General features: G+C 37.5%; 2 protein-coding genes across 2 annotated transcripts; one reads left to right on the forward strand and one right to left on the reverse strand.

The window, feature by feature from the left end:
* Positions 1-2,731: 2,731 nt before the first annotated feature.
* LOC117322794 lies at positions 2,732-19,462 on the reverse strand. Its single transcript, XM_033877738.1, has 14 exons — positions 19,343-19,462; positions 18,367-18,608; positions 17,625-17,774; positions 17,222-17,357; positions 15,805-15,966; positions 13,200-13,346; positions 12,724-12,731; positions 12,125-12,286; positions 11,427-11,467; positions 10,037-10,150; positions 7,320-7,403; positions 6,904-7,044; positions 6,529-6,560; positions 2,732-6,087 (listed from the first exon to the last, which is right to left on the reverse strand). The coding sequence occupies exons 1-14, from the start codon at positions 19,460-19,462 to the stop codon at positions 5,674-5,676; spliced, it is 1,953 nt and encodes a 650-aa protein (XP_033733629.1). The 3' UTR covers positions 2,732-5,673.
* A 3,562-nt stretch (positions 19,463-23,024) lies between these two features.
* On the forward strand, positions 23,025-26,350 carry LOC117322795. The gene is made up of 3 exons (XM_033877740.1): positions 23,025-23,089; positions 23,272-23,416; positions 23,594-26,350. Exons 1-3 carry the CDS (start codon positions 23,025-23,027, stop codon positions 25,325-25,327), a joined length of 1,944 nt encoding a protein of 647 aa, XP_033733631.1. The 3' UTR covers positions 25,328-26,350.
* The last annotated feature ends 60 nt before the right edge of the window (positions 26,351-26,410 follow it).

Genomic DNA, 26,410 nt, shown 5'->3' on the forward strand with positions numbered 1-26,410 from the left:
TACGGACAGTTGTAACCAAGTCAACACGCAACAATAGTATACAGTGTTCTGACAGGTATCCTATTCTCCTGATCCTAGACTCGCATGAATGACCACGTGTTATTGTTAAATGATTGTAAAGAGTGATTGGTATTGTGATAAAATTACATACGATTAGTAGAATATTTCACCTTTAGGATAAGTCAGGAGAATCTGAATGGGAGGTGGTATATTACTCCGAGGTGGCATGTTAATCCGAGGCGGCGTCTTATCCGAGGTGGCATGTTAATCCGAGGCGGCGTCTTATCCGAGGTGGCATGTTAATCCGAGGCGGCGTCTTATCCGAGGTGGCATATTAATCCGAGGCGGCGTCTTATCCGAGGTGGCATGTTAATCCGAGGCGGCGTCTTATCCGAGATGGCATGTTAATCCGAGGCGGCGTCTTATCCGAGGTGGCATGTTAATCCGAGGCGGCGTCTTATCCGAGGTGGCATATTAATCCGAGGCGGCGTCTTATCCGAGGTGGCATATTAATCCGAGGCGGCGTCTTATCCGAGGTGGCATATTAATCCGAGGCGGCGTCTTATCCGAGGTGGCATGTTAATCCGAGGCGGCGTCTTATCCGAGGTGGCATATTAATCCGAGGCGGCGTCTTATCCGAGGCGGCATCTTAACCCGAGGCGGCGTCTTATCCGAGATGGCTTCCTAATCCACGTTGGCGGGGATTAGTTGTCAAAAGCACATTCTGATCTATCAGACTACATGTAACTAGACAGTCTATGGGACAGGGAATGGAGAACCCCTAACCGGTCGGCCTCACGAATGATTTTAAAAGGGGGACGTTACGCCAGTACAAGGCAACGTTGACGTGACGTGTTTTCGACGTGACGTCATACAATTGTTATGTAAGGACCTTACGTCCCAACCCTCGGGTGAGATAAGGAGAGGTCACATCAGTGTCTTCCCTCGGGTTAAATCCCCTCCCCCCTCCCCCCTCCCTCCAATCCCTACCCCCAGCCTCACTCCAAAGGAAATGAAATAAAATTTGTGGATACACCTGTCCAGCGAAAAAGAAATCAAGTTCTATCCTATCAATCATGGACGTGTTTACTGTTAGGGTCCGGGATGATCTCACCCGTAACTGAACTTGTGTATAAGGCATGGTTGTTCGTCCGTGTGGCTATAGACAGGCGTCAGCGTGTATACACTTCGATTGTACTGGAACAATACAGGGATCTTTTTAGTGTCGATACTCGATGCCATTGTTTGTGTACCCAGTCGATCACCACGTTTGGATATGTACGTAAGGGTTGCTCGCAGTGCGGTATTTTAAACGTTCGTGTGACACAGATCCTAGGTGTATGTGGATGTTTACAGGTAAAGTACCCGATTTCTGATACTACTACTCTGACATATAGTACCACGACTCTGACATATAGTACCACGACTCTGACATATAGTACCACGACTCTGACTCTATTAATGGTTTGAAGAGTTGGACAATGAAGTGGTCAGAAAACTGGTTCATGTAGTTCTCAATGTTTCCAGTTTCGAGTTGGACTTTTTGTGTGTCTCCTCAGCTGAGCCGTCCATATCCTTACAGTCTATAGAATACTATAGGACTGTATTAGACTATCGACATGGAAGCTTGGCAAAGGTTTAAGTCTATCTGTGTATACTGGCATTTCCAATGGGAGATTTTTAGTGCCATGTACCTCATGGAAACAACAGAGAAGATAGTTTTTCGTATCCTTTTTAAAAATATTTTTTTCATACATCACTGTTGAAACTGATGAACATCAACGCTGATATATTTCATAAAACGTTTACTAATGTGTATATACTGAAAACATTGTCATCATAAACCTGATCGAGACTTCCTGGAAATGTTTGATTTTATGTTCTTTGTTTTAGCGGAACCTCTGAAGCCTAGCTTCAGCTGGAAACCTATAGAACTACTGAACGAGACTTAGTACATGGTCAGAATATTCCTTCGAGGCCACTTAAAGGCTTCACGAAACATGATGAATTGTTTCTGGATTAAAGCATATGTTATGTAATTCTAAGTTAACTATCGCGATAAAACCCAGTAAAACACGTGGGCTATAGAGGTCACTGGCCACTACACGCCGATACAGACGCCAGAGGTCTGGTATCGGGTTGTCTGAAGCCTAGCTCTAGGTATGTAACATTAGTAATTATTTATTTATAAGCTAGTTTAGAGACTGGCGCACACGGATATCGACCTGTATCGATATACAATGTACGTGTTCCCGTGAAGACGGGCACTGTACGATGGGCTAAGTGTGAGCTTTCAATACCAATCACACTTAAATACAACGTCACAATACAATGTTTTGCAAATAACTGATTGAAATATAAAAGATAGCCTATTTAATCAGAGGAAAGGGGTTGAGCATGTAATTGATGTATGTTCCTATCTAATGCTGGAAGGAGTGCGAGAGTTGTTGGGAAAAAACACCTAACGACACAGGTCGACCATCCCCCGTCGTCGAAATCTTGACATCAAATGCCATATAAAATACATAAAATAAACCACACAATTTTAATACTGCCGCGTCTCCTTTTTGTAAAGGAAAATTGACTTGGCAGAGAGAGGTGGTAACGATTCCTCATTTATAATAACAATACATTGTTATAACATTTGTCCCGTTGACTGACTAGAATAAAAGTGAAGTTATGGTTTAGTGGTTTTTGACACTATTAATTGTGATCCTTAACCCAGGAATAGATGCTATTTTATTTGCTGTGTTGGGATTGTTTCTCTACTCGGCCGCTACCTACTGGCCTCCGTATGTCCTCATGCTATTTAACGCCGTGTCAGACCAGAAGACGGACACAATATCTGTGGAAGATGGTGTATGACGTCATCCTTCATAACGTCATCACGTCCTTGGACAACCGCTAAAATCGAAATCAGATCACCAGTACAAGAATGATCGCGAATCCATGGAATGAGGTTTCGGGACTAAATCTAAACGTCGACACGTCAATATTCTTTAAGAGATCGTTGTAAAATCTCAAACTATGTATTAGGTCACGTGACATTTCCACATTGCAGAATTGACACCAGAACAGGATACTACAAATACTGTAAGTAAGGTATAAAATGATATTTAGCTTTCGGTAGAAAAAAGAGTCCCGAATTCAGCGTTTGTATTATTGGGACCAGACCTTGTGCCATATTTGTTATAAGTGAAGAATTTCAAGAATGACGGAAAGACGCCAGAGGTTTCCCGATGGACATGATTTTAATAGAGTGTTTGAAATACCACGAACACGCTGTTTACTTGTTATTAAAATATTTATCACGAATTTATGTGTACAGTTATTATTGGAATCATCGCGCGTAACAACAAAGCTGGCTCATGGTACGGGTTCGAATTTCACCCTGTACAAATCCTAAATAGCTTAATCTATATGCAGCTATTTGAATACAAATGCATGTCTGAACATTACGGTTCACTGGTATATTGATCGGGTTCCCTCACAAATGAAATTTTGTTACGTGCGGAAAACGGACCCTATTCGAATATTTGATATACATTCAGACGTCTGCCAGTGCTTTATAAATACAACTAAAGGCTTTATCATTGGATCAATGCCTCATTAAAAACTGCACCTTTATTAGCCGACGAGCTGCACTCCGTTATGAGTTAAGGCAGGCATGAGTCAATATTTACCTGGGTCTTGAAACGTAGGGTTATGATTTTTTGTCGATGTTACCTTGACAAGTATGTCAGCTTAGTACGACACTGAACTTTTCAGATTCCACATTACATCTAGATAATCCTGCCTGATAGTTCACAGGGACGAGTTCACAACCACGGTCCATATATACATTAAATGTATATTAGTACTACATATATATATACATTAAATGTATACTAGTACTACATATTTATGGAGCGTGGGTTGAGAATTCCTGCCATGTCTCTATAAGACAGTTGTTTTCCGGATGTAGAACGGTAAATACTGCAGCACATTTCAACTTTCCTTCATACACATGCGTACATTCCGTCTACTATTTCTGATATTTCTTTATATTGGTCTGATTAGACTATTTCCTGGTAAGAGGTTGTGATCTAACTCTTTAATGAAATTGTTGAGTAACCGTCCAAAATATAACCAATATCTGCGATAAGTCCTGATTATGAAGTAAATACATTAGATCATCTTTAAGAGTACCATTTTTTTTCATCTACACTATGAGAGCTTCGAACGAAATATCAACGTTGTCAAAACAGCAAAATGAATAGCTGCGAACTGTAATAATTCGAAACCAGGTCGTTAGGTGAATAGAAAGCTTCCGTTCATACCTATACCAGGTACATCACCTCTTAATAATCTTCTATTGTAATCCTTCACATGTTTATATTCAATTGTTAAATCAAATCGTGTTATAGAGATAGAAGTTGAGACGTGACATTTCGTGTCATCATTCCAAACATTTGTCTCTGAGGAACACGGTTTAATACCCAAAAGTCCATTAACAGTGTGAGTGACACAGCAATCCGTCACCATATTATTACCTAGCTCGTCCAGTCTGTTTGTTTGGTAGATTATCTTGTCTTAATACACTCGAACCATACCTGTAACACGTTATCCTGTTCGATGTCATCTATTTGGCTCTTCTGATTTTAACTGACATAAAAGGTCTCTGATTGTTTATCCATGATTATGCCCAATTTCAAAATGAATATCGGAAACACAGACATCACTGGTATGGAACATGAAACTACAGAAAGGTAATCACACCGACACCCAGGGCTCCCGGGTTCACTTGTTTTCTAGAAAACCCAGGGCTATTATCTATCATTATTTATACCGGATAAAAGTCACCGATATTTACTTACATGATATCGAACCTTTAAAAGCACAAAGTTGACATATATGTAGCTGTTGTATGTCTGTGAAATACTGCGTCCTCTTTTCTTCACGTAGCACGATCTTCCCGATCTTCATGATAGGGTGTCCCTATTGTTCAATGGTGACCTTGTTATGAGGGTGTTTTCAATGTAAAGTTCCATCTTAGTGCCAGAAGTGTCGTTCTCGAAGAAAGGATGTGGTCACGACACAGTCGTTTAGAGGAATCTCCATAACAGCGAAATATGTTATAAAGATGCATTAACTACGAGTAAGGTGTCCCCTGACGGAGCCCTCAAATTCACTATTGTATATATCATATACATCTCTAAAGAGGCAGTCAATATCTTCTGTCTCGCGTGTTGGTAGTCTGGGCCTTGTGATTGTTCTGTATTGTACATATTAACCAGTACTGGTTGTAACGTTCATAAATCATACAAAGTTAACGGCACTACGATATGGTTAATACTCAAACTGTGATCATTTTAGACATGTTGACACCCACGGTCTCTTGTAACCGGAATTGTCTCGCTTGTTTACTTGGTACGCTCGACAAATTGGTGTCCATGATTGGTAGAAATTATCTTGCATGTCGTACGTAATTTAAAAAACAGCATGGGCCATATTATTCAGTTTGGATTCCGAATTATTTCGGCTTTTCCTATTACAGAGGTAAAAGACAGACAACCATTTGAAAATAGCCGCGGTGAAACTAATGTAGAATTAGTAAACAATAACACGAAACTATCGCGACGGAAAGCTGGTCCATCGAAAATAATACTCCTACATTATCAACCATATTATATATTACACTCTTCCACATTTGTGCATGAGAGGATCTGTCAGGGAGGACGAGTAAATGTTGTTGTATTGTGGTGGTGCTAACACTCCTGTTTCCATGGGAGTCAGTGTAGTGGATTGTGGGTAAAGTCCTATTTGGGACGAAATAGAAAATGGCCGATACGACCCAGGCCGTCGGGGACTGTCTTGGTCGTTACGTTGACCGGATTTGGACAACTTGCCAGGCCGTTTGGTATTTCTTGTTGAAGACGTATCGTCCGATGTGGTTCCAACGGTCCCTTTGGTAAACGGCCAGAATTTGGACAACCCCCAAATACAACAGGAACCAAGAAGGGCCGCGCCTAGAACACCACTGAGCACGCTAGCCAGAATGACCCAAGGCTGTTGGTGGACTACATTATCCACAGTGATGTTTAAATTCTGAAATACAAGATGGGAAATGTATTGGCTACTGTACATGCTACGCCGGAAATGTCGCTACTATTGATAACGATGGTTCAAGTGAAATATACCCAATGTAAAATATAGCCTGACTGACAGTTTACCGTAAAACTAATTCATACCATTCATTCTTACCCTGCTGAATTCCTTTGAAAGAAAACAGAAACATTTGTTGATGCGATAAGATGCAATTTCGTTCGAAGATATTCCAGCTCGCATTGCTTACGTCTAAAGCTATGAAGTTAAATTGGAGGCCTTGATTTATTCAATATCTCAATATCACGACTTCCATGATTAATGTCGATTATTACTGAAGTCAGGGGTTTCGAGAGATGCGGATTGGCGTAGACTGTAGGAAAGTTTTATGTGTTATAGCAGAAGTATCAATGGAAGTGGAGCCACTATCTATTTTAGGTATACCTGTTTGGTGTCATTCTTCTTCGTCGTCGTTTCTGAAATGTTAAATGGACTATATGGTTAAAAACACTATGAGAAAAGGATATAAAACGTTATATTTTGTATGAGTATGTTACAAAACTAACATTTTCTGTTAATTACAAAAATTAAAAGTCACTGCAGCCAATTTTGATATCTAAAAATTAAGAATGTAAACGCAGAAATATTCAAACACAATGACATGAAGGTCAGTAAGTAGATCAGTCGAGAAATGAATCTCAATTATGACTATGTAAACTCGACCAAATGTACAATGTGATGTTAGATTTCACACTTTACGTGGTTAGAATCAATGAGAAATGTTTTCGTATAACTTATCCTACATTTCGTCATACGTACTTTTCAGACACGTGACACCTGTTGTGAGTATCGGACACGAGCATGTGAAGGTACCGTGATGACTGTGGCACGTTCCTCCGTTCTGACAAGGAAACGACTGACACATATTTTTCTCCTTTTGACATCGATCTCCAGAAAACCCTGGAGTAAAATGATACTAAAGTTTACACATCTGCTCCACTACTGCTAATGACACTTATTACGGGTTACAAACCTCTTATAATACGCACTCCGTAACAAATCTGTTTTACGATATTGATTAATTGACTTCCGGTTTCTAAAGTTATGTTTGCTTAATATTTCTTCAGATCATCAAAGTCTAATGAACCATGTAATATGTATTACGAGTATTGTATTGTCAGAGCCTTCAGATTGTCAGAGATAAATTAAATCTATTAAAGTAGAATAAAACCTACCTTGGGGACAAGTGCAAGTAAACGAGGAGTTACTATCTCTACAGGTGCCACTATTTAGGCACGGCTGATCTCCGCACGTGATTCCTGTAAGATAAGAGTAATTCAACTGAATTAATAAATAAATAACAACAGTGTTTACTCTATTATTCTGCCATCTTGTGTTATTGACACAGACGCATGATATCATCTTACAATCAAAAATATTTAACAGAGATCAGGGTTCCTCCTCAAGATATACATTACTTAATTTGAATGACTTGGAAACGTCCGGAACCATTATATATAAGTGTGCTGTGATAGACATGCTTCCTGTTCAGACAGACATGAGCCATGATCTAGTTTCTCAAATCTTCATCTATAGACACTACCTGCTATGTCCTGCATTACGCCACAATACGGAAATACATAATCAATTATGGCAACATTCACGTCACACTACAGATTTTTATGACTGGATATTGAATACGATATTGCATTTTTGAACTTGATCAAAAGTGATATCATATTTTGGGGAGCCACCTGTGCAAAAACTTATTTTGTTTTTGTTTACGTTTGCAATTGCATTGTATTAACATGTATCTGACACAGTTTATTTTCCTTTGTTAGCTACGTATACAATTTATGTACACTTATATATAACTTATCATGCTTGTTTCTCGACATCCGTCCACATATAGCCGACCCTCTCAACAACTGTCTCCATTTCTATATGACCCTGGCTGTTGGTATACCCCTACTAGACACCCATCCTTATATGACCCTGGCTGTTGGTGTACCCCTACTAGACACCCATCCTTATATGACCCTGGCTGTTGGTGTACCCCTACTAGACACCCATCCTTATATGACCCTGGCTGTTGGTATACCCCTACTAGACACCCATCCTTATATGACCCTGGCTGTTGGTGTACCCCTACTAGACACCCATCCTTATATGACCCTGGCTGTTGGTATACCCCTACCAGACACCCATCCTTATATGACCCTGGCTGTTGGTGTACCCCTACTAGACACCCATCCTTATATGACCCTGGCTGTTGGTATACCCCTACTAGACACCCATCCTTATATGACCCTGGCTGTTGGTGTACCCCTACTAGACACCCATCCTTATATGACCCTGGCTGTTGGTGTACCCCTACTAGACACCCATCCTTATATGACCCTGGCTGTTGGTGTACCCCTACTAGACACCCATCCTTATATGACCCTGGCTGTTGGTATACCCCTACTAGACACCCATCCTTATATGACCCTGGCTATTGGTGTACCCCTACTAGACACCCATCCTTATATGACCCTGGCTGTTAGTGTACCCCTACTAGACACCCATCCTTATATGACCCTGGCTGTTGGTGTACCCCTACTAGACACCCATCCTTATATGACCATGGCTGTTGGTGTACCCCTACTAGACACCCATCCTTATATGACCCTGGCTGTTGGTGTACCCCTACTAGACACCCATCCTTATATGAACCTGGCTGTTGGTGTACCCCTACTAGACACCCATCCTTATATGACCCTGGCTGTTGGTGTACCCCTACTAGACACCCATCCTTATATGACCCTGGCTGTTGGTGTACCCCTACTAGACACCCATCCTTATATGACCCTGGCTGTTGGTTTACCCCTACTAGACACCCATCCTTATATGAACCTGGCTGTTGGTTTACCCCTAGACACCCATCCTTATATGACCCTGGCTGTTGGTGTACCCCTACTAGACACCCATCCTTATATGACCCTGGCTGTTGGTTTACCCCTAGACACCCATCCTTATATGACCCTGGCTGTTGGTGTACCCCTACTAGACACCCATCCTTATATGACCCTGGCTGTTGGTATACCCCTACTAGACACCCATCCTTATATGACCCTGGCTGTTGGTATACCCCTACTAGACACCCATCCTTATATGACCCTGGCTGTTGGTATACCCTACTAGACACCCATCCTTATATGGCCCTGGCTGTTGGTATACCCCTACTAGACACCCATCCTTATATGACCCTGGCTGTTGGTTTACCCCTAGACACCCATCCTTATATGACCCTGGCTGTTGGTATACCCCTACTAGACACCCATCCTTATATGACCCTGGCTGTTGGTGTACCCCTACTAGACACCCATCCTTATATGACCCTGGCTGTTGGTGTACCCCTACTAGACACCCATCCTTATATGACCCTGGCTGTTGGTATACCCCTACTAGACACCCATCCTTATATGAACCTGGCTGTTGGTGTACCCCTACTAGACACCCATCCTTATATGACCCTGATTTTAGTTTTCCTCTCAGCATCCGTCATTATACAACAAGGACTGTTGGTTTTCCTCTCAACACCAGTCCCTATATGACCATGTCGTTTGGTTTTCCTCTCAACACCTGTCCTTATATGACCATGACTTTTGGTTTTCCTCTCAACACCTGTCCCTATATGACCCTTCATATGAGGCTTCGGCCTCGTGCAATACAACATCGGTCGATTACCAGTACCGAGGGTCAAATAGTCTGGACTTTTGCACAGACACCCATGATGTACTTTTTTTTATTATTACATAATCACTTAAACACATTTAGAATCACTGATATCTCCACATTCCTTTAAGTCTAGAAGTCGCCATGACTGTCGTCTGGCAGTGTTGACTTCTGACACGCTTATGCGTATAGTTAAGGAAAATAAAACACATTATGTAATACTATTGTATATTACTTCTTGAACAGAGAGGTGGCATCAATCCAGGTGGACAGTCACAAACAAATCTGTGAAATAGGTTGACGCACTTCCCTCCTCTCTGGCAAGGCGACGACCGACATTCATCAGTATCTGTTATAAATCAGGGAACATGTGTAAAAAATAGTTCGTAAGTAAGTTAGCAGGCTGTGAAACGTGTATAAGATAACATCTATTGCAAAATTAACATTTATTAACATGATAAATATCAAATTAAGCGACTATTAAAGAAACAATTCCTGATCCCCGATTACGCTAGCATTACTTCCGGAGTATACTACACGTTGCCTTTCTACTTGGGACCTCATTTATATAATGAAGAAGGACTGAGTGGTCTTATGTTGCTGTCAGACGAGCCTTCACCGAGAATTCCAAGGTCTGTCTAGATTGGGGCCTGAAATGCTACATGTAAAAATTGACATACCGGTTTGTTCGCTATACAAAAATGGCCAGCAGAGCCCTAAAATGCTAGCAACCAGATGGTGATAATAATACAAGTTTCTACCTTCTGTCATAACACAATAAATGATAAAAATGATAAAACATCTCTATTACAGGAAAAAACTTGTAACAGTGATATGTATTTTTTTACATAAATGATGGTAGCTTTGAAGATACTAATAAATATACAGATGCCGATCCTTTTTTTTTTTCTTTTTTTTAATGTCACAGGTAGGCGTCAGTCCAACGTTGAAACAATATGGGGGATGAACATGCTGCATCCGCTCATATGGTTAAGTGTGAAGATGTAACTCTAGAATAGTGATATATAAACTTACGTTTAGCGTCATTAATGACGTTTGAACGTCAGCTCGTCATCAATGACGTATGAACGTATAGCACGTCATCAATGACGTATGTACGTCTAGCTCGTCATCAATGACGTATATCGTAGAGCTCGTCATTAATGACGTATGAACATATAGATCGTCATTGAGTTCAAACCAAATTTCATGTTCTTATCGCCAGTATAGCCACTCAAAACAACGTACTATCCCCTAATTAATGACGTTTGAACGTAAGGTCCGGTATTAATTATGTATGGGCTTGTCAGTAATGATCCTTGATCGTCAGTATCGACTTATACATATATCCTATTGCGGTCTATAGCAAAAAGAGTGCGAAATGTAGGCAGCAAAGACAACAATTATATAAACATGTTTGTTTTTGTCTATCTTTGATTTTTAGTTTTAATAGTTTTTAAATGCTTTCACTTCCTGGTGTTATCGCACATATAATTAAGTTTTATTGCGATGTGTGTACAAACCTATTATTTTCTATTGTAAGATATACATGAATAACTTTCAGATTGTATAATAATATCTAACTGAGTATCCCCATATTTATCAAATACATTCGGATTACCTACCTGAAATCAAAGCATCTACACACCGCTGTGATGTTGTTAATCTAGAAAATATGACAAAAGGTGTGATAACATCGATACCACATATACCACAGTCAAAACCACACATAATATACCTACTGATACATGTTAATTAAATAATATACCTACTGATACATGTTAATTAAATAATATACCTACTGATACATGTTAATTAAATAATATACCTACTGATACATGTTAATTAAATAATATACCTACTGATACATGTTAATTAAATAATATACCTACTGATACATGTTAATTAAATAATATACTTTCTGATACATGTTAATTAAATAACATACCTACTGATACATGTTAATTAAATAATATACCTACTGATACATGTTAATTAAATAATATACCTACTGATACATGTTAATTAAATAATATACTTTCTGATACATGTTAATTAAATAACATACCTACTAATACATGTTAATCAAATAATATACCTGCTGATATATGTTAATTAAATACTATTCTTACAAATATATGTTAATATACCTGCTGTTCCCCAGTAAAATATCCGAACTGGTAATTTATTCTTTATCCATAACAACAAATGACTGAATCAGAGCTGTTGAATAGTTTCTCCTGTACATTAGAGTCCCCAAAACGTATCAACCGATCTTTAGGACATCATAAAATGATAAACTTCTCCCATCTCAACAACCTACCCAAACTGGTCCTTGCCCCACACACATGCCAAGTTATCGCCCATCTGTCTTCTCTCCGGTAGCCATGTAAGATAGAGCCGTGTGACATTCTGTCGCTTCTGGTCGTCGGCAAGTCTTTGTGACATCATCCCAGCCGGTAGACTCGATAGGAAATCAGTTCCACTACAACAGTTACATTTGTAAATATAATATATAGACTCTACAGGAAACCAGCTCCTCTACAACAATTAAATATTAAACACAGCTGATAGACTCGACAGGAAACCAGCTCCTCTACAACAGTTACATTTGTAAATATTATATATAGACTCTACAGGAAACCAGTTCCACTACAACAGTTACATTTGTAAATATTATATATAGACTCTACAGGAAACCAGTTCCACTACAACAGTTACATTTGTAAATATTATATATAGACTCTACAGGAAACCAGTTCCACTACAACAGTTACATTTGTAAATATTATATATAGACTCTACAGGAAACCAGTTCCTCTACAACAATTAAATATTAAACACAGCTGATAGACTCGACAGGAAACCAGCTCCTCTACAACAGTTAAATATTAAACACAGCTGGTAGACTCGACAGGAAACCAGCTCCTCTACAACAGTTAAATATTAAACACAGCTGGTAGACTCAACAGGAAACCAGCTCCTCTACAACAGTTTAATATTAAACACAGCTGATAGACTCGACAGGAAACCAGCTCCTCTACAACAGTTAAATATTAAACACAGCTGGTAAACTCGTCAGGAAAATAGTTTAACAGTTAAACATTAAATACAATATGTAGAAACAGATACAAAACTATAGCTGGTAAACTCGACAGAAAATCAGTTCAATTAATTCAGTATTGTCCTTAATATCCCTTTTTTAATTGGTTTTAGGAAAATTAAAACACTTGATACAAGATATCTTGTTTTTTTAAAACAATTAAGACATAATAAAATGGCATAGAAGAAAAAACCTTATAAAACCAGGCCTTAAAGACATGTTTTCTTGGGAAGTTCACATGAAATAGATAATAAGGGGAGTAAGGTAAATTAAGACACGTTTTGATAGTACAAACCTTAATGTTGGTACTGTAAGGTATGCTGCGAACACAAAGGGCTTGGGGAAACATGGAGTAGGAGGCATGCAGTTCATCTGGCAGGGAGGGGGTGACAAACTGTACATGACTCACACAGCTAGTAGACTTCGTCACTGTTATTGTAAACTTAAAAAAATAGGATCAAAGTTAAATTTAATATCATTGCCTCGGTGATATACAGGTGCGTATCACACCATTCATACTATATATGATACACATGTCTTATATCATGCTACGTCAACTGAAGGAATTTTCATCGAGAATCTATCCAGATTAAATGATAGGTCATGAAGCTTCTGTAACAAAACAAAAAACATAATAATATGCATTGTATTTAGGTTGAAGGGAAAAGTTTTGACACTGCGTCAAAATCTAAAATGAAAATTGAATAACAGTTCGTAAATAAAGCAGACAACAACAGAAACAGATAACCAGCCCTAAAATAGCGGCGAACAGTCTAGAGTATTGATTAAATATATCCGACTTGGGTTCTTAACAGTACATCATTGTTATTAACGTCAGTTTTCACTTTCTGGTCATATATTTCATATATTGCCGAGAATGTCTATTATGTATAAGTAATGTAACACGGCTAGAATACTGTATAATTAAGATATCTAGTACGGAGATGACAGTTTATAAGGTGGACTCTGCTACTGTTTCCTTCTTTGGTCTACGTCCTCAGGATGGTATAGAGCAGTTTTGAAGACTTTTTATTTTACAACAAAAAGTTATTTCAATCGATGAATTCCGAAGGGTATGCCATGCCTATTCGCTCAGTTGCATAAGTTTAAGGTTTTTATATTCTTAATACAAAACATCGTATATGATATGCCGACTTCAATCAAACTTTAATAAAACAAGAAAAAGACAGACCAGGTCGATAGTTTGTGGTATAACAGCAAATCCTCCTAGTATTGTCTTTGATAACACTCTACTGCATTGAAATCGAAGCAAGCCAAAGAAAACCTCTCCGTGTGTGATCATAAAAATAGATCATGGTAATAAACTTGATGTATTATTTACTGGCGGAATATTCCCGTGTCGCCTCTCTAGAGCCTCGACCTGGTGAAGTAAGATTCTTATATACAGAGGATCAGACCTCAAGCTGTTGCCAATAATATGATTCCGTGACCGAGAGCACCTTTGTAATGCATTAGAAGCAGTACAAGGATGGAACAAGGGACAATTTTAAGTCATATCTAGAATCAGCTCCACCAAACTGATAATTACAAGTAACGCATTTCGTCCATAAAAACAACACATGCAAGTTGTTGGGGAATAATGACTGGTATAGCCTCTGTATAATAACACATGCCAGGTGTTGGAGGGGGATATGACTGGTATAGCCTCCATACAACAACACATGTCAGGTGTTGGGGGAATATGACTGGTATTGCCTCCATACAACAACACATGCCAGGTGTTGGGGAAATATGACTGGTATAGTCTCTATAAAACAACACATGTCAGGTGTTGGGGAAATATGACTGGTATTGCCTCCATACAACAACACATGCCAGGTGTTGGGGGAATATGACTGGTATAGTCTCTATAAAACAACACATGTCAGGTGTTGGGGAAATATGACTGGTATAGCCTCCACACAACAACACATGTCAGGTGTTGGAGGGGGATATGACTGGTATAGCCTCCATACAACAACACATGCCAGGTGTTGGGGGGGATATGACTGGTATAGCCGACATTGCATTTTTAGGTGTCTTTCAATTTGTTTTGCTTTTTCTTTTATTCAAGTCTGTTCCTAAACCTGTAAACTCTGATAGGATGACGCTTCGTCCTATTTTGATTTTTCGAAGTTCTTGAAATCAGTCTGAAATACCATTCTGATCACAAAGTGTGTAGAGAGCACGAACTAACTTTTCACATTTCATTTATATATATTTACATTCCTAATGTGGTTTGCTAATATGAACATACTAAGTGAAAACAACAAACATATGACCATGAATACACTATGAAAACCGTATGAAAACATTGTCTCTCGTGCAAATCACCTGATTAATCGGGTCATATTAATACGCCATCAAAAAAATAGTCCGCCTTTCAATTATGAAAATTTTGTGTTTTTGTTGCAATTTGTTCACATAAAATAAATATGATTTGAATAGAATGATTGTTTTTAATATTATTTTTACTTTAATACTTCTTTCTTTTTGTTTTATACAAAATTAAACAAAAAAGTGCATAGGCGGGATCTCCCGGCTGTTCTAATAATTTGGCGTTTCGTCGTAAACATGACAAATTTTTCTTTTTAATAAAATTTCTCGTTTTCTCGATATAATTTTTTAAAATCAAGGTTATGTAAATATATGAGTTGAATAGATTTTTTTAATTTTCATTGCGGCTATGAATACCAGTAGCTAGCTACATATCCTCCGAGGCGCGCTACTGCGCGCCATGGGATATGTAGCTAGCTACTGGTATTCATAGCCGCAGTGAAAATTTAAAAAATCTATTCAATCCATATATATCAATTGTAAGGATAATTAAAACTGTTTTTGAAATTCAACATTATGGAACAAATTTAATGTCTATAAACACGTATACTGCAGTTATTTACCTGCAAAGGAATCATACTCAGTGGATCAGTAGGCAGCTTGAGTTGTCTGCCCATTAAGATTGGAAAGCGCGGAAAATCTTCAACCACCACGGTCACTCGGTACTTCTGTCCAGGTGAGTACCCCCTATCGGCCGTGGTATTAATGGTAATTGTACAGGCACTCTAGATCAAACAACAAAACAGAACAAGTGGATAATTCTATCAAGATCTCTTCAGACACGGATAAGTGGCCTGTAGTCCAGTCTTATCACTGGTCACTTCCTCCTAATGGCTTCCACATACACAGCTGATACAAGGGTTTGTTCATTCTATTCATATTTCAATATCACCAGATTGATATTTAATATCGATCAATGGCCAACTGGTAGCATGGACTATGTTCGATAATGATCGTGTTTCCCTGTTGAAGGAAATTTGCTAAATGCATGCTAATATAGTGTTAAATCATCAACAGATAGGACTAACAATAACAAGGACGCATTATTAATGTAAATTGTACCTGTATATGATTCAAGTATAAATATGTATGACTAAGACGTATCTATTGTATTCTAAGGAAATATGGTATACTTTATGATAGCATTTACCATATAGAATAAATCGTATAATTGAAAGAAATAGTTAAGGAGGTGGATATTGATACACATTCAACCGCTTCAAGTTATCATACGAGAAGATCACTACGAAGGGTTTCGTACTTACTGCGACATGAAAAGTCTAAATTATCTTCCAGCAATCTTTGTTATAGTCTCATTAAGCGTTTGACGTATATAACTACTTTTGCTAGTTAAATGACCATAGAAGAAACCAATGTTAGTTAACAACGCAACTTACTCTAATATCCTCTCAATCATAATCAACACAACATAAACTTATTGGCATGTAGACAGGTAGTTCGCCTCGTGTTAATTAGTCAATTATTGTATTGCTAGGTTTGTATGACCGAGTATAACGCCCAGTAGACTTAAGAATGTTCATATGATGTCCCTTTCAAACATAGTTATGTATGCCTTCGAATGTTTAGAAAATGTGGGTTTGTTTGACCTTATAGAGCTAAGAACGCATTTGGAGGTTTGGTCAATGTGATGTTGTGTGACCTTAAAGAGATATTTATGCCTTTATAGATTTAGTAAATGTGATGTTGTATGACCTTATATAGCTATGAATGCCTTTGGAGGTTTGGTAAATGTGATGTTGTATGACCTTATATAGCTATGAACGCCTTTGGAGGTTTAGTAAATGTGATTTTGTTTGACCTTAAAAATAGATATATATGCCTTTATTGGTGTAGTAAATGTGATGTTGTATGAACTTATATAGCTATGAACGCCTTGGGAGGTTTGGTAAATGTGAAGTTGTTTGACATTAAAGATATATATATGCCTTTATAGGTTTAGTAAATGTGATGTTGTATGACCTTATCTATGTAGGCCTGTGGGAGGTTGGTACATGCTGATCCACACTCAATGGCCCGGGCCCAACGACACTCCAATAGGTCATGATCAGGCTCAGTGACAGGTAAGTTGATTGTCACGAGGCATCCAAAGGAAGCTCTGGAACAATATATGTACGTGTAGTAACAAACCAGCAATTGGATACAAAAACGTATATTTAGCTATAATTCGTAATTCAATCTTCTACTTCATTAACCACACCCGACATATTAGTTAACGTTAAAAACCCCGTAAGAAAATACATATGCAATACAAATTTTCAAACTTGCTTATTTATGATTCCAAATACCCCCTGTATATTTGAAGATTATTTTCTTTACCCTTCACATTTTTGGCATTTCATACATAAAGCTAAAGTTCACGTACCCTATGTACGGAGGGAGAGCGGCTATCGGACTGGCGTTTTGTTCCTTGGTATCGTTGCGCATGCTCATGTCGACGAATGTCTCCATAAATACGCCACTTCCTCCAATCCCATTACCCGTAACAATCCACGCTATATTGGCGGTATTCAATCTGGTATAAATACAAGCCCTCCTTACATACACATGGGTTACATGGTATCTAGACAGAACTCTAAGGAAACCCCTGTGACAGAAGCTAGGTGTGCATTCCTCACTTAACGATTATTGTTACCATTTTAAACACGACAGGTGTCAAGAGCATGAGCAAACATGAAAGGACGCAAAATTTAAATTATCAGAAGCACTTTATCTCTTTTCCAAGATTATTTTTTTCGGAAATGACAATGCAAAGAAAAAAAATCAAAAAGTTGTATGAGAATGAAAGCACAAATATATTCACTAAATTATGGTGAAACAGTATCTCATTATTCGGAGTTATATGCTATTTTTTGTGAAACAGTATTGTAAGCAAAGTATCAATATCATACATTTTTTTCATACTAGTTTCATGAGTTAACATCATGGTTTAAGGGTTATTAAGTCAATCAACCACCATATCTGTTATGTATAACTGTATTAATATCTTCATGTTTTGTTCGCTTGTTTTCTTTTTTACAATCCACTGATTAAATTAGATTTTGAATTAATGAAATATTTTCATGTTTTAATGAGACTTCAAGTTAAACACACGCAAGTATGCTGACCTCAACAGAAACCTCATACTGGTTGTAGAAGAGACATTGAATGCACGTTCCCCTTGTTCCCAGTCTGATGAAATGGTCGTAGTGATGTAGTTTAGATCTATCACGTGACCACCGTTTGTCTGCCAAAATGTAGTGTCGAACGGAGCGCCACCTGTTGTCAGTTTCCCGATGGATTTATTGCTGCAACCCGGACCGCAAGGCCCATAACCATTCAGCCATGTCAATCTGTACGTGAATCGCGTCTGCAATAAAACAATGACAAACAAGCAAGTTCTCTATTATCAACAGTACGAGTCACAGAATATGTTATTATTGGGTTTGGTTTGGATATGAATGCTAACTCTAAATTAATCGATATAATTCGTTGTAATGGTACCGGTATATTCGAAAAACAAAATGATATTTAAGGCGACGTTGAATCCTGCGTTAGATGAAAAAGTCCTTTTAAATATCTGTATCTATTGTTTAAAGAAATTACTGCGTTTGGTTTTAAGTTCTTTTCCATGAATAATTTCAGATGTTGCAAAGTTGTTGTTTTTTTCGCCATAAAAATGTTTCCTCCTTGTCTCAATTTCACTGTTCGTTATTAGGAGACACTCCAAGGCCCAACAGGAAGATTCGAATGTAATAATATATATCATCAAGATAATCAATCACAATATCTACTTATGTTAATCAGGGTTAATCAGGTCCATATAAAGAAAGAGGATACTGTGAAACCTTAAACATTTGAGTAAAATGATATATTTTGTAATGTTAATGGTGCCTATGTGTGAATGACCAGGAATAAGATACTGCAATAGGTGAGTTTTACAATAAATTTTCAATGGCTTTAATGTATGAAACGGACCACGGCTTTCTCTATTTTATGTTTATTGTGGGTGTAAACTGTTCTCGCATCTAATTAAAATATATAATAACTTTGAAATGACATTTACTATCAGATGGAAACAGGATATGAGGAGACACAACTTACTTGTCCTCCAATTGATCTCCAGTTGATTGTCCCTCCTAGAAATATATTATTGGTGGCACAGGTAAATCCTGAAAAACTAAGGAATAGTACAATTATATGAAGACAGTAGCACGTATCCATGCTAGACTACGACCAGTCCGCCTTGTGTCCAGTAAGGCCATACCGGGTATCGTGACATTGTACTTTATCAGTAAACCCGTAATTACCCACAGTTACACAGAAACCGGTAGTCACTGCAAGTGTACCAAATCACAAACATACCACATTTACTGTTGACAAAAAACGAAAGTCTAATTCTGTTTCTCTTTTTAGGTGAATTCGTCGATCTTCCTCTATTTTGATATTTGCTTAGGTCCATTTAACTGTCCTGACTTTCCAACCAGAACTCCCACCGATAGCCTTGGACAACACTGACGAGGTCTAGAAGGACAAAACAACTCTTTGATACAGTTTATGATCCTTATTTGGCATTTACGGTTTGTGTCCCCAATCACCGTTAAGGTACTGGTCACTCGTCTGTTTTGTACTCTCCTTTAAAAGATATGTGACACATTTTGTTTCTGTATATTAGCTTTTTAGAATATATCGTTAAGAATTTAAACTGTTACCATTAATACTAAAAGTACTTACATATTAACAATAAGTAAACGAATAGCAAGGGAAGACTAGGAAAAGATGCAATTATCAATCAAATCATTGTCATTGATATTCAACATTTAAGTGGAGAAAATGTTACATTTATACAAGTTAAAGTGTGTAGAGACGGCTTGCTCATTTGCATATAAATCGTATGGTTATACGATTAAGATCCCCCTTACAATTAATTAAAAAAGGATTTGGAAACAAACTTGTATCAATATATGGCCAAGGATAGTTCATAAGGAGTACTGAAGTATACTTTCATAAAATAATTTGTCAAATGATAAAAGAGTTGACTAAATTGTCCCATTAAGGAATGAATAGTTCAAATGTTTAAAATGAATTAAAACTGTACATTTATTTGACTGTTTAATCTCATTTACTTTGTTCAATTTACATTAATGTAGCACAAGGCTAATATAGATGCCTGATTTTGTGGTTTGTATATTGGACACAAACAATATTTACATACCTAGTGACCTAGCATATGTAAGTATGAATCAGTTATCAGAAAATGGATTCCCACCCAAGTTAAATCTAAATGTATGTACACTGTTTCTGTAACATTATATTTAGCCCAGTGGGCCAGTCAAAGTTTTTGTTTTGGTGGCTTATCCTTATTTATGTCCATTAATCCGTGTAATCAACACCGCCTACCAGTCACAGGTCTCCACATGGAGTACTATCTGTATATCAGGTACACCAGTTATTGTGTTAGTCTGTGTCCAGTTTAAAAGGTTTAATCATAGTTGTCAGTCTGTAACAACATTTAAATGTCCGGATGATTATTAACAAAGGGCGTATCAAAAAAAATCGTTAAAGGTATATACTATTTACGTCATAGTCATTGGTGATTTTTCAGTTGTAACTGGTCGTGAAATTAAAAAAACTTAAAAATAAGGCTGATTCCCGATTTGATTCAATTCCATAACCTTTCTGGAACATTATTTATGACAGGCAGTGAAAAAAACTAAAATGTTTTGGCAGCAAACAATGGAATTTGATTAATTATTTAACGTTTTATTAATCATTACCTTTGCTGAAATGTTGTAGAGATTATGTTAATAGTTTCAGACTGTATGTGCCGCTATATACGACACCTGGGTTAACTAGTTGCTCTATTTAATGGACTATTCGTCCGCTCGATGCTAATCAGGCAGAGGCTCCTCAACCAGATCGTCCCTTCATTCATACTTTACAGTTGACAACTTGGCTGTGTATACTGTATAGTGACAAGTCACAGTTATAAACGACTTAGTACTACGAGAATTTGAATGCAATACGGTACATCTATTGTACAGGTAAGTGGATATAACTTGTTGTATATTCATTATCTTGTACTGTGTGCTTCCAATGGCGTTAGTACATTTTAACATTGCTAGTTTTTTTCTCATGTAAGAAAGTAAATCTACCCAATTATGTATAGCCATTGACTTGTGCTGTGTGTTCTAAAGTCGATAGTACATTTTCATGTATATATTTTATCATTGCTAGTAATGCTTTCTTATTTGTCGTATTTCGATACTGTTTGTGTATAAAGGTTCTTACTACACGTGATTTTATTGAAAACTCGTGGTCACCGTCAGAATAAATTAAGATATTTGGTCCGAGACTCAGTAATATTAAGAAGAATAGTCTTTAACCAAGTACATGTTCAGGAGAACAAAAATCTGCGAAACGTTTCGGCGAATCATGTCCTCTGGCCGAGAAATATCACAGTCTGTAAAAATGGTAGTTGCTTTTCCTACTTAACGCTCAGTATTCTGGGATTGGTACGAATGGTTAGTCCGTCGTCAGCAAAATGTTACTAAATGGGGTGTCCTGCTGGTTGTCTTAGGCAGTATGCTTCAGTGAGATAGCACTATAAAGTCGGGATCAGTTCCTCGCTATCACAAGGAGGCAAATATTAACTTATCGCAATAACATTCACTCATAAACAAACAAATCCTGATCCCCCTATTTTCTTTAATAATCATTCAATAACACAACAGGACTGTCCAAACACTTAGGTTTAACTTTTAATAAAAAAAAAGGGGGGTACCTAGTCTGATCATATATCCAATATTTATGAGCCATAAGGATTACAACAGGTCAAAGAATATGTATATATCACCATATACTTTACTCAGAAGAAAATTAGAAACAGAACAAAGAAATCATAATCACAAACTTACATTTGTGTATAAAATCATTAATATATATACACCTACATATCTCTATGAATTCAACCAACCATTCATAAATACAAATAATTTTAGAAATGAAAGAATCCTCAATATTCCTTCTACTTGAACTATAACAATTATAATTACTGGAACTCTCTTGATGACTTTTATAAGAAATTCTGTTTTAATTTCTAGGTATAAATCTAAACTAAAAACAGGAGTTTCTTATAACTAACTCTCCAACTATGTGACAATATTTTTTGTATAATCTACAGGAAAGAATTTATAACATTAAACCTAACCTGATATCCAGTCCCCTTTGTCAATACTAAGTTTTGATAATTTTCTGTGTATTGTGAGAATACTTTGTCTTATATTTGTTGTGTTGACAAACTATTTTGAAATGAAAAAAAAAACTTATCGCAGGCTTCCAAAGCACACATATACTCACCACATACATGCATCTCACACAAACAGTGTCTTAAATTAATCACAACTTTTAATAGGACGTTAACTTAAACCTGCCCTCCTTCAAGATAATAAAAGATAAATCGCTCAAAATAGACGTTAAATTGAAATTGACTATATGGCTCCGAGATATTGAAGAATTACACAATCCCTTTACTTCCTAAAGAGATTCTACTGAATCTGAAACTGACATGTTTATATCTTTGTCATCTGTTAAAGAGGTTATGGCATGAGAACTAAGTGTATTACTGTGTATTTGATGTCGATATCAAGTGTATTACTATTCTATTATATCTTATTATCTATCAGGATTTTTTCCTATTCCTCAAATTATTCATGAAAGAAAAAGAAATCAATTATTTCATTTATGATCATGGATGTTTTCTTTTATTTTAGGCTGACTAATCCCGATGCATAGCTGTGAGAAAATTTGGAATTATGTTAACACAAAACATGAGTTTTTCATTGTGAACAAGTATGATTGGGTGTGATAGATGTGATAAAAATCAAGTCATTATTCATCACTTACGGTAACTACAGTATGTTCAGAATTAGATATCCAAGATTTGGACGATGGAAGCTGACCTGTCTTGTGTCGACGCTTCTCATGTTGGGGGGACTAGGACTCATAATAGAGGTTTCTCTTGTGTCTTCAAGGTATGACCTTGTCAAAGTCAACCCTCAAGGGGAAGCCCTTCGTACTAAGGACACTGTTCGTGCCAATGAGGAAGAAGATGAAATCATGGATAATGAACCAAATGACTTTGTTTCCAATCAACCTGCAAAACGTGCAAATCGCAGAGTAAACTTTACCTACCCACTAAATGTAAATATTTCTGAAGCGATACACCAAAAAATAATGTATGGTAAACCAATACCGTATATTCCGATTAACTTGCACACATATGCATATATTAATCGACCACCCGATTGTAAGTTTCCAAACGGAAATACTAAGAACATTTTGGTATTCATTAAGTCCCCAGCTACAAACATAGATCAGAGAATAGCAGTACGGTCTCTATGGCGACAGGTTGTCGATCCAGCTATTAAACTCGTCTTCACACTTGGAAGTGTGACTGGACCAAAATGGCGGATAGAACAAGAGAGTAGATTGTATCATGACATTTTGCAGGAAAGTTTTGACGACCACCTGAACAGCACTTTGAAAATCGTCATGTCTTACAGCTGGGCCGTCAGATATTGTCCGATGGCAGATCTGCTTTTATTTCTAAATGACAATTTTTACGTCGAACTCAACAAAATGGCCGCTTACTTGCGAGTTTTAATGGAGAATAACAGCCGTGATATGTACATTGGTAAAGTAGTATCGTATGTTCCACCTTACAGGGACCAAAGCGAACGACTATTCTTTCCATTTGAGTGGTACATGTCCGATGGTGTTCCATCGTTTGTCCGCGGTGGCGCGTATGCCGTCACGTATGACGTAGCTCAGAAAATAAACATGGCGTTTCCGTACGTAAAATACCTCAACATTGATGATGTTTACGTTGGTATCGTGGCTGACAAACTTTCCATTCGTCCGTTAAATGATGATCGTTTTGATCCTAACAATAACAATGCTTTAGTGTGGGAATGTTCCGATGTGGCTACTGAGCTCCTACAGAAGAACTGTCCTCTGTCAGGAAAGAATCGTCAAAAACTGATCGACTATAAAGAGGAAGTTCAATTTAACTCAAAATACAACACGACGAACCGGTACCTCTACTATGGAATGAACTTTTCCTACCCATTGCATATCGACCTTCTGAAATGTGTATCGGCGGCTATATCACAAAACGAACCTATACCTCATGAACCGATTAATCCCCATCCATTCCACTACCTACATCGACCACCCAGTTGTGCATTCCCTCAGGATCCAAATGGCAATAAAAACATCCTCATCATGGTAAAATCTTTTGTTGGAAATTTTGAATTGCGCCAGGCAATTCGTTCAGTGTGGGAAAAGATAGGAGATTCTCATATCAAAAGGGTATTTACACTAGGATACCGAGATACCAACCAAAGCATGGTCCAGTTAGAAAGTAAAAAGTATAAGGATTTAATACAAGAAGATTACCTAGATGCATATCTTAATAATACGTTAAAAACTATAATGTCGTTTAATTGGGCGGTGAAGTTTTGTCGAACGGCAGATTTTGTGTTCTTTGTGGACGACGACTACTACGTGAAAGAGCGCCAGCTGGCAGGTTATCTACGAAGTTTGAAAAGGAAGAAAGACTTACTCCTCGGGAGACTGGTGATCCATGCGCCTCCCTACAGGGGCAAGGAAAAGTGGCATTTAACATACCAGCAATATCCTTATAATCGCTTCCCTCCTTATCTTAGCGGTGGTGCATTTGTAGCCAGTTTTGATGTTGTTCGAAAGTTTTACTTTGCTTTTCCTTATGTGAAATATTTGGGTCTAGATGATGTATACTTGGGAATTGTGGCCAAGAAATTATCAGTTATACCTAGAAATGAAACTTATTTTGATTCGGCTAATGACTTTGCTATTGCGAAGGAATGTTCACACGACCCCCAACAGCTTCTTAATGAACAATGTACACTAATTGGGTACGTTATACCGACCACTGAGGAGCCTCTGGAAGATTTACCTCCTATTGGTGTGATGGAACACGTCAAACGATTGATTCATGTGACACTGTCTGGTCTCACCAAGATGATAGCCTCTAACCCTGCCGCGTAATTAGCAGTAATATTCCCGATCACCAAAACGTTTGGCCTGGTGACATATAATATGCATTTCGTGGACAATGACTAATGTGTGAAAGAGCGTGAGTTGACTAGTTATCTAGGAATGTTAACGAGGGTACCTGTTAAAGACAACTGAAGAAAGAGGAGAAGAAACTATCATAAATTCATAAAATTTATTCTATCAACGCCATATTTATTTTTGTATTTTGGAACAGATCGGAAGATAAATTTAACAATGCATCGATTGTTGATTACAAGAATACTATTTCTGGTTGGTCTTAAACACTTCGAATCGTCAGAAAGGATAATTTGAAGCATATGGATTTGAAATTTTATTTCATGAAATGTATGTGCTGTTTGCGTTTGCTACATAAAAGATTTAGATACAGGATTTGATTTTTAGAATATGGCTTCTTCATGTTTTAAACGCCAGATTATCCCTTTATATGGCGAATGGAACGCGTTTGGTGACGTACTGAAGGCCAGGCCAATGCATAACAAAATAATCCTTAATCTTTCAATATTATAAGAAACCTCGATCTTACACGTGCAGAAATCTTACATTGAGTATCATTGTTCGATTCTTTATGTCGTTACATCATAAATGTAATTATCGTACAGTGGACTCCGTGTTAAAATCTCAAAATTAAAATTCAATATGTCGGTAACTCCTGCCTGTCGTGCATTATGTCCAAGATAATATACTATTATTATTTTGTTTTATACAAAACAATATAAACAAACAGTTTATAAACTGTATAGATAATACAACTTTATCTGACATTTGTTAGGATTTAAAACGCGAAATAGTATCATTGTATGCCTTAAACTGTAACAATCTTTGTCCTCGTAACGGTGTAGCATGTAGAACAGAGTTGTCTCTCTTTGTCCGTAGAGACACACTCTCCTTCGTCCAGGTCAAGAAAAATGAGCAAGCAGTTAGAAAAAATCTACCCGTATTATAAAAGGTCGTATCTGTGTGATAATGTACGGCAACACATCTAGAAGTACAAATAAAATAATGAAATCTATTTGTGTGCTGCCTTATAACTTATATACATACTCGTATCTTTTT

The sequence above is a fragment of the Pecten maximus genome, chromosome 3 (genome assembly GCF_902652985.1).
Source record: "Pecten maximus chromosome 3, xPecMax1.1, whole genome shotgun sequence".
Taxonomy (NCBI): domain Eukaryota; kingdom Metazoa; phylum Mollusca; class Bivalvia; order Pectinida; family Pectinidae; genus Pecten; species Pecten maximus.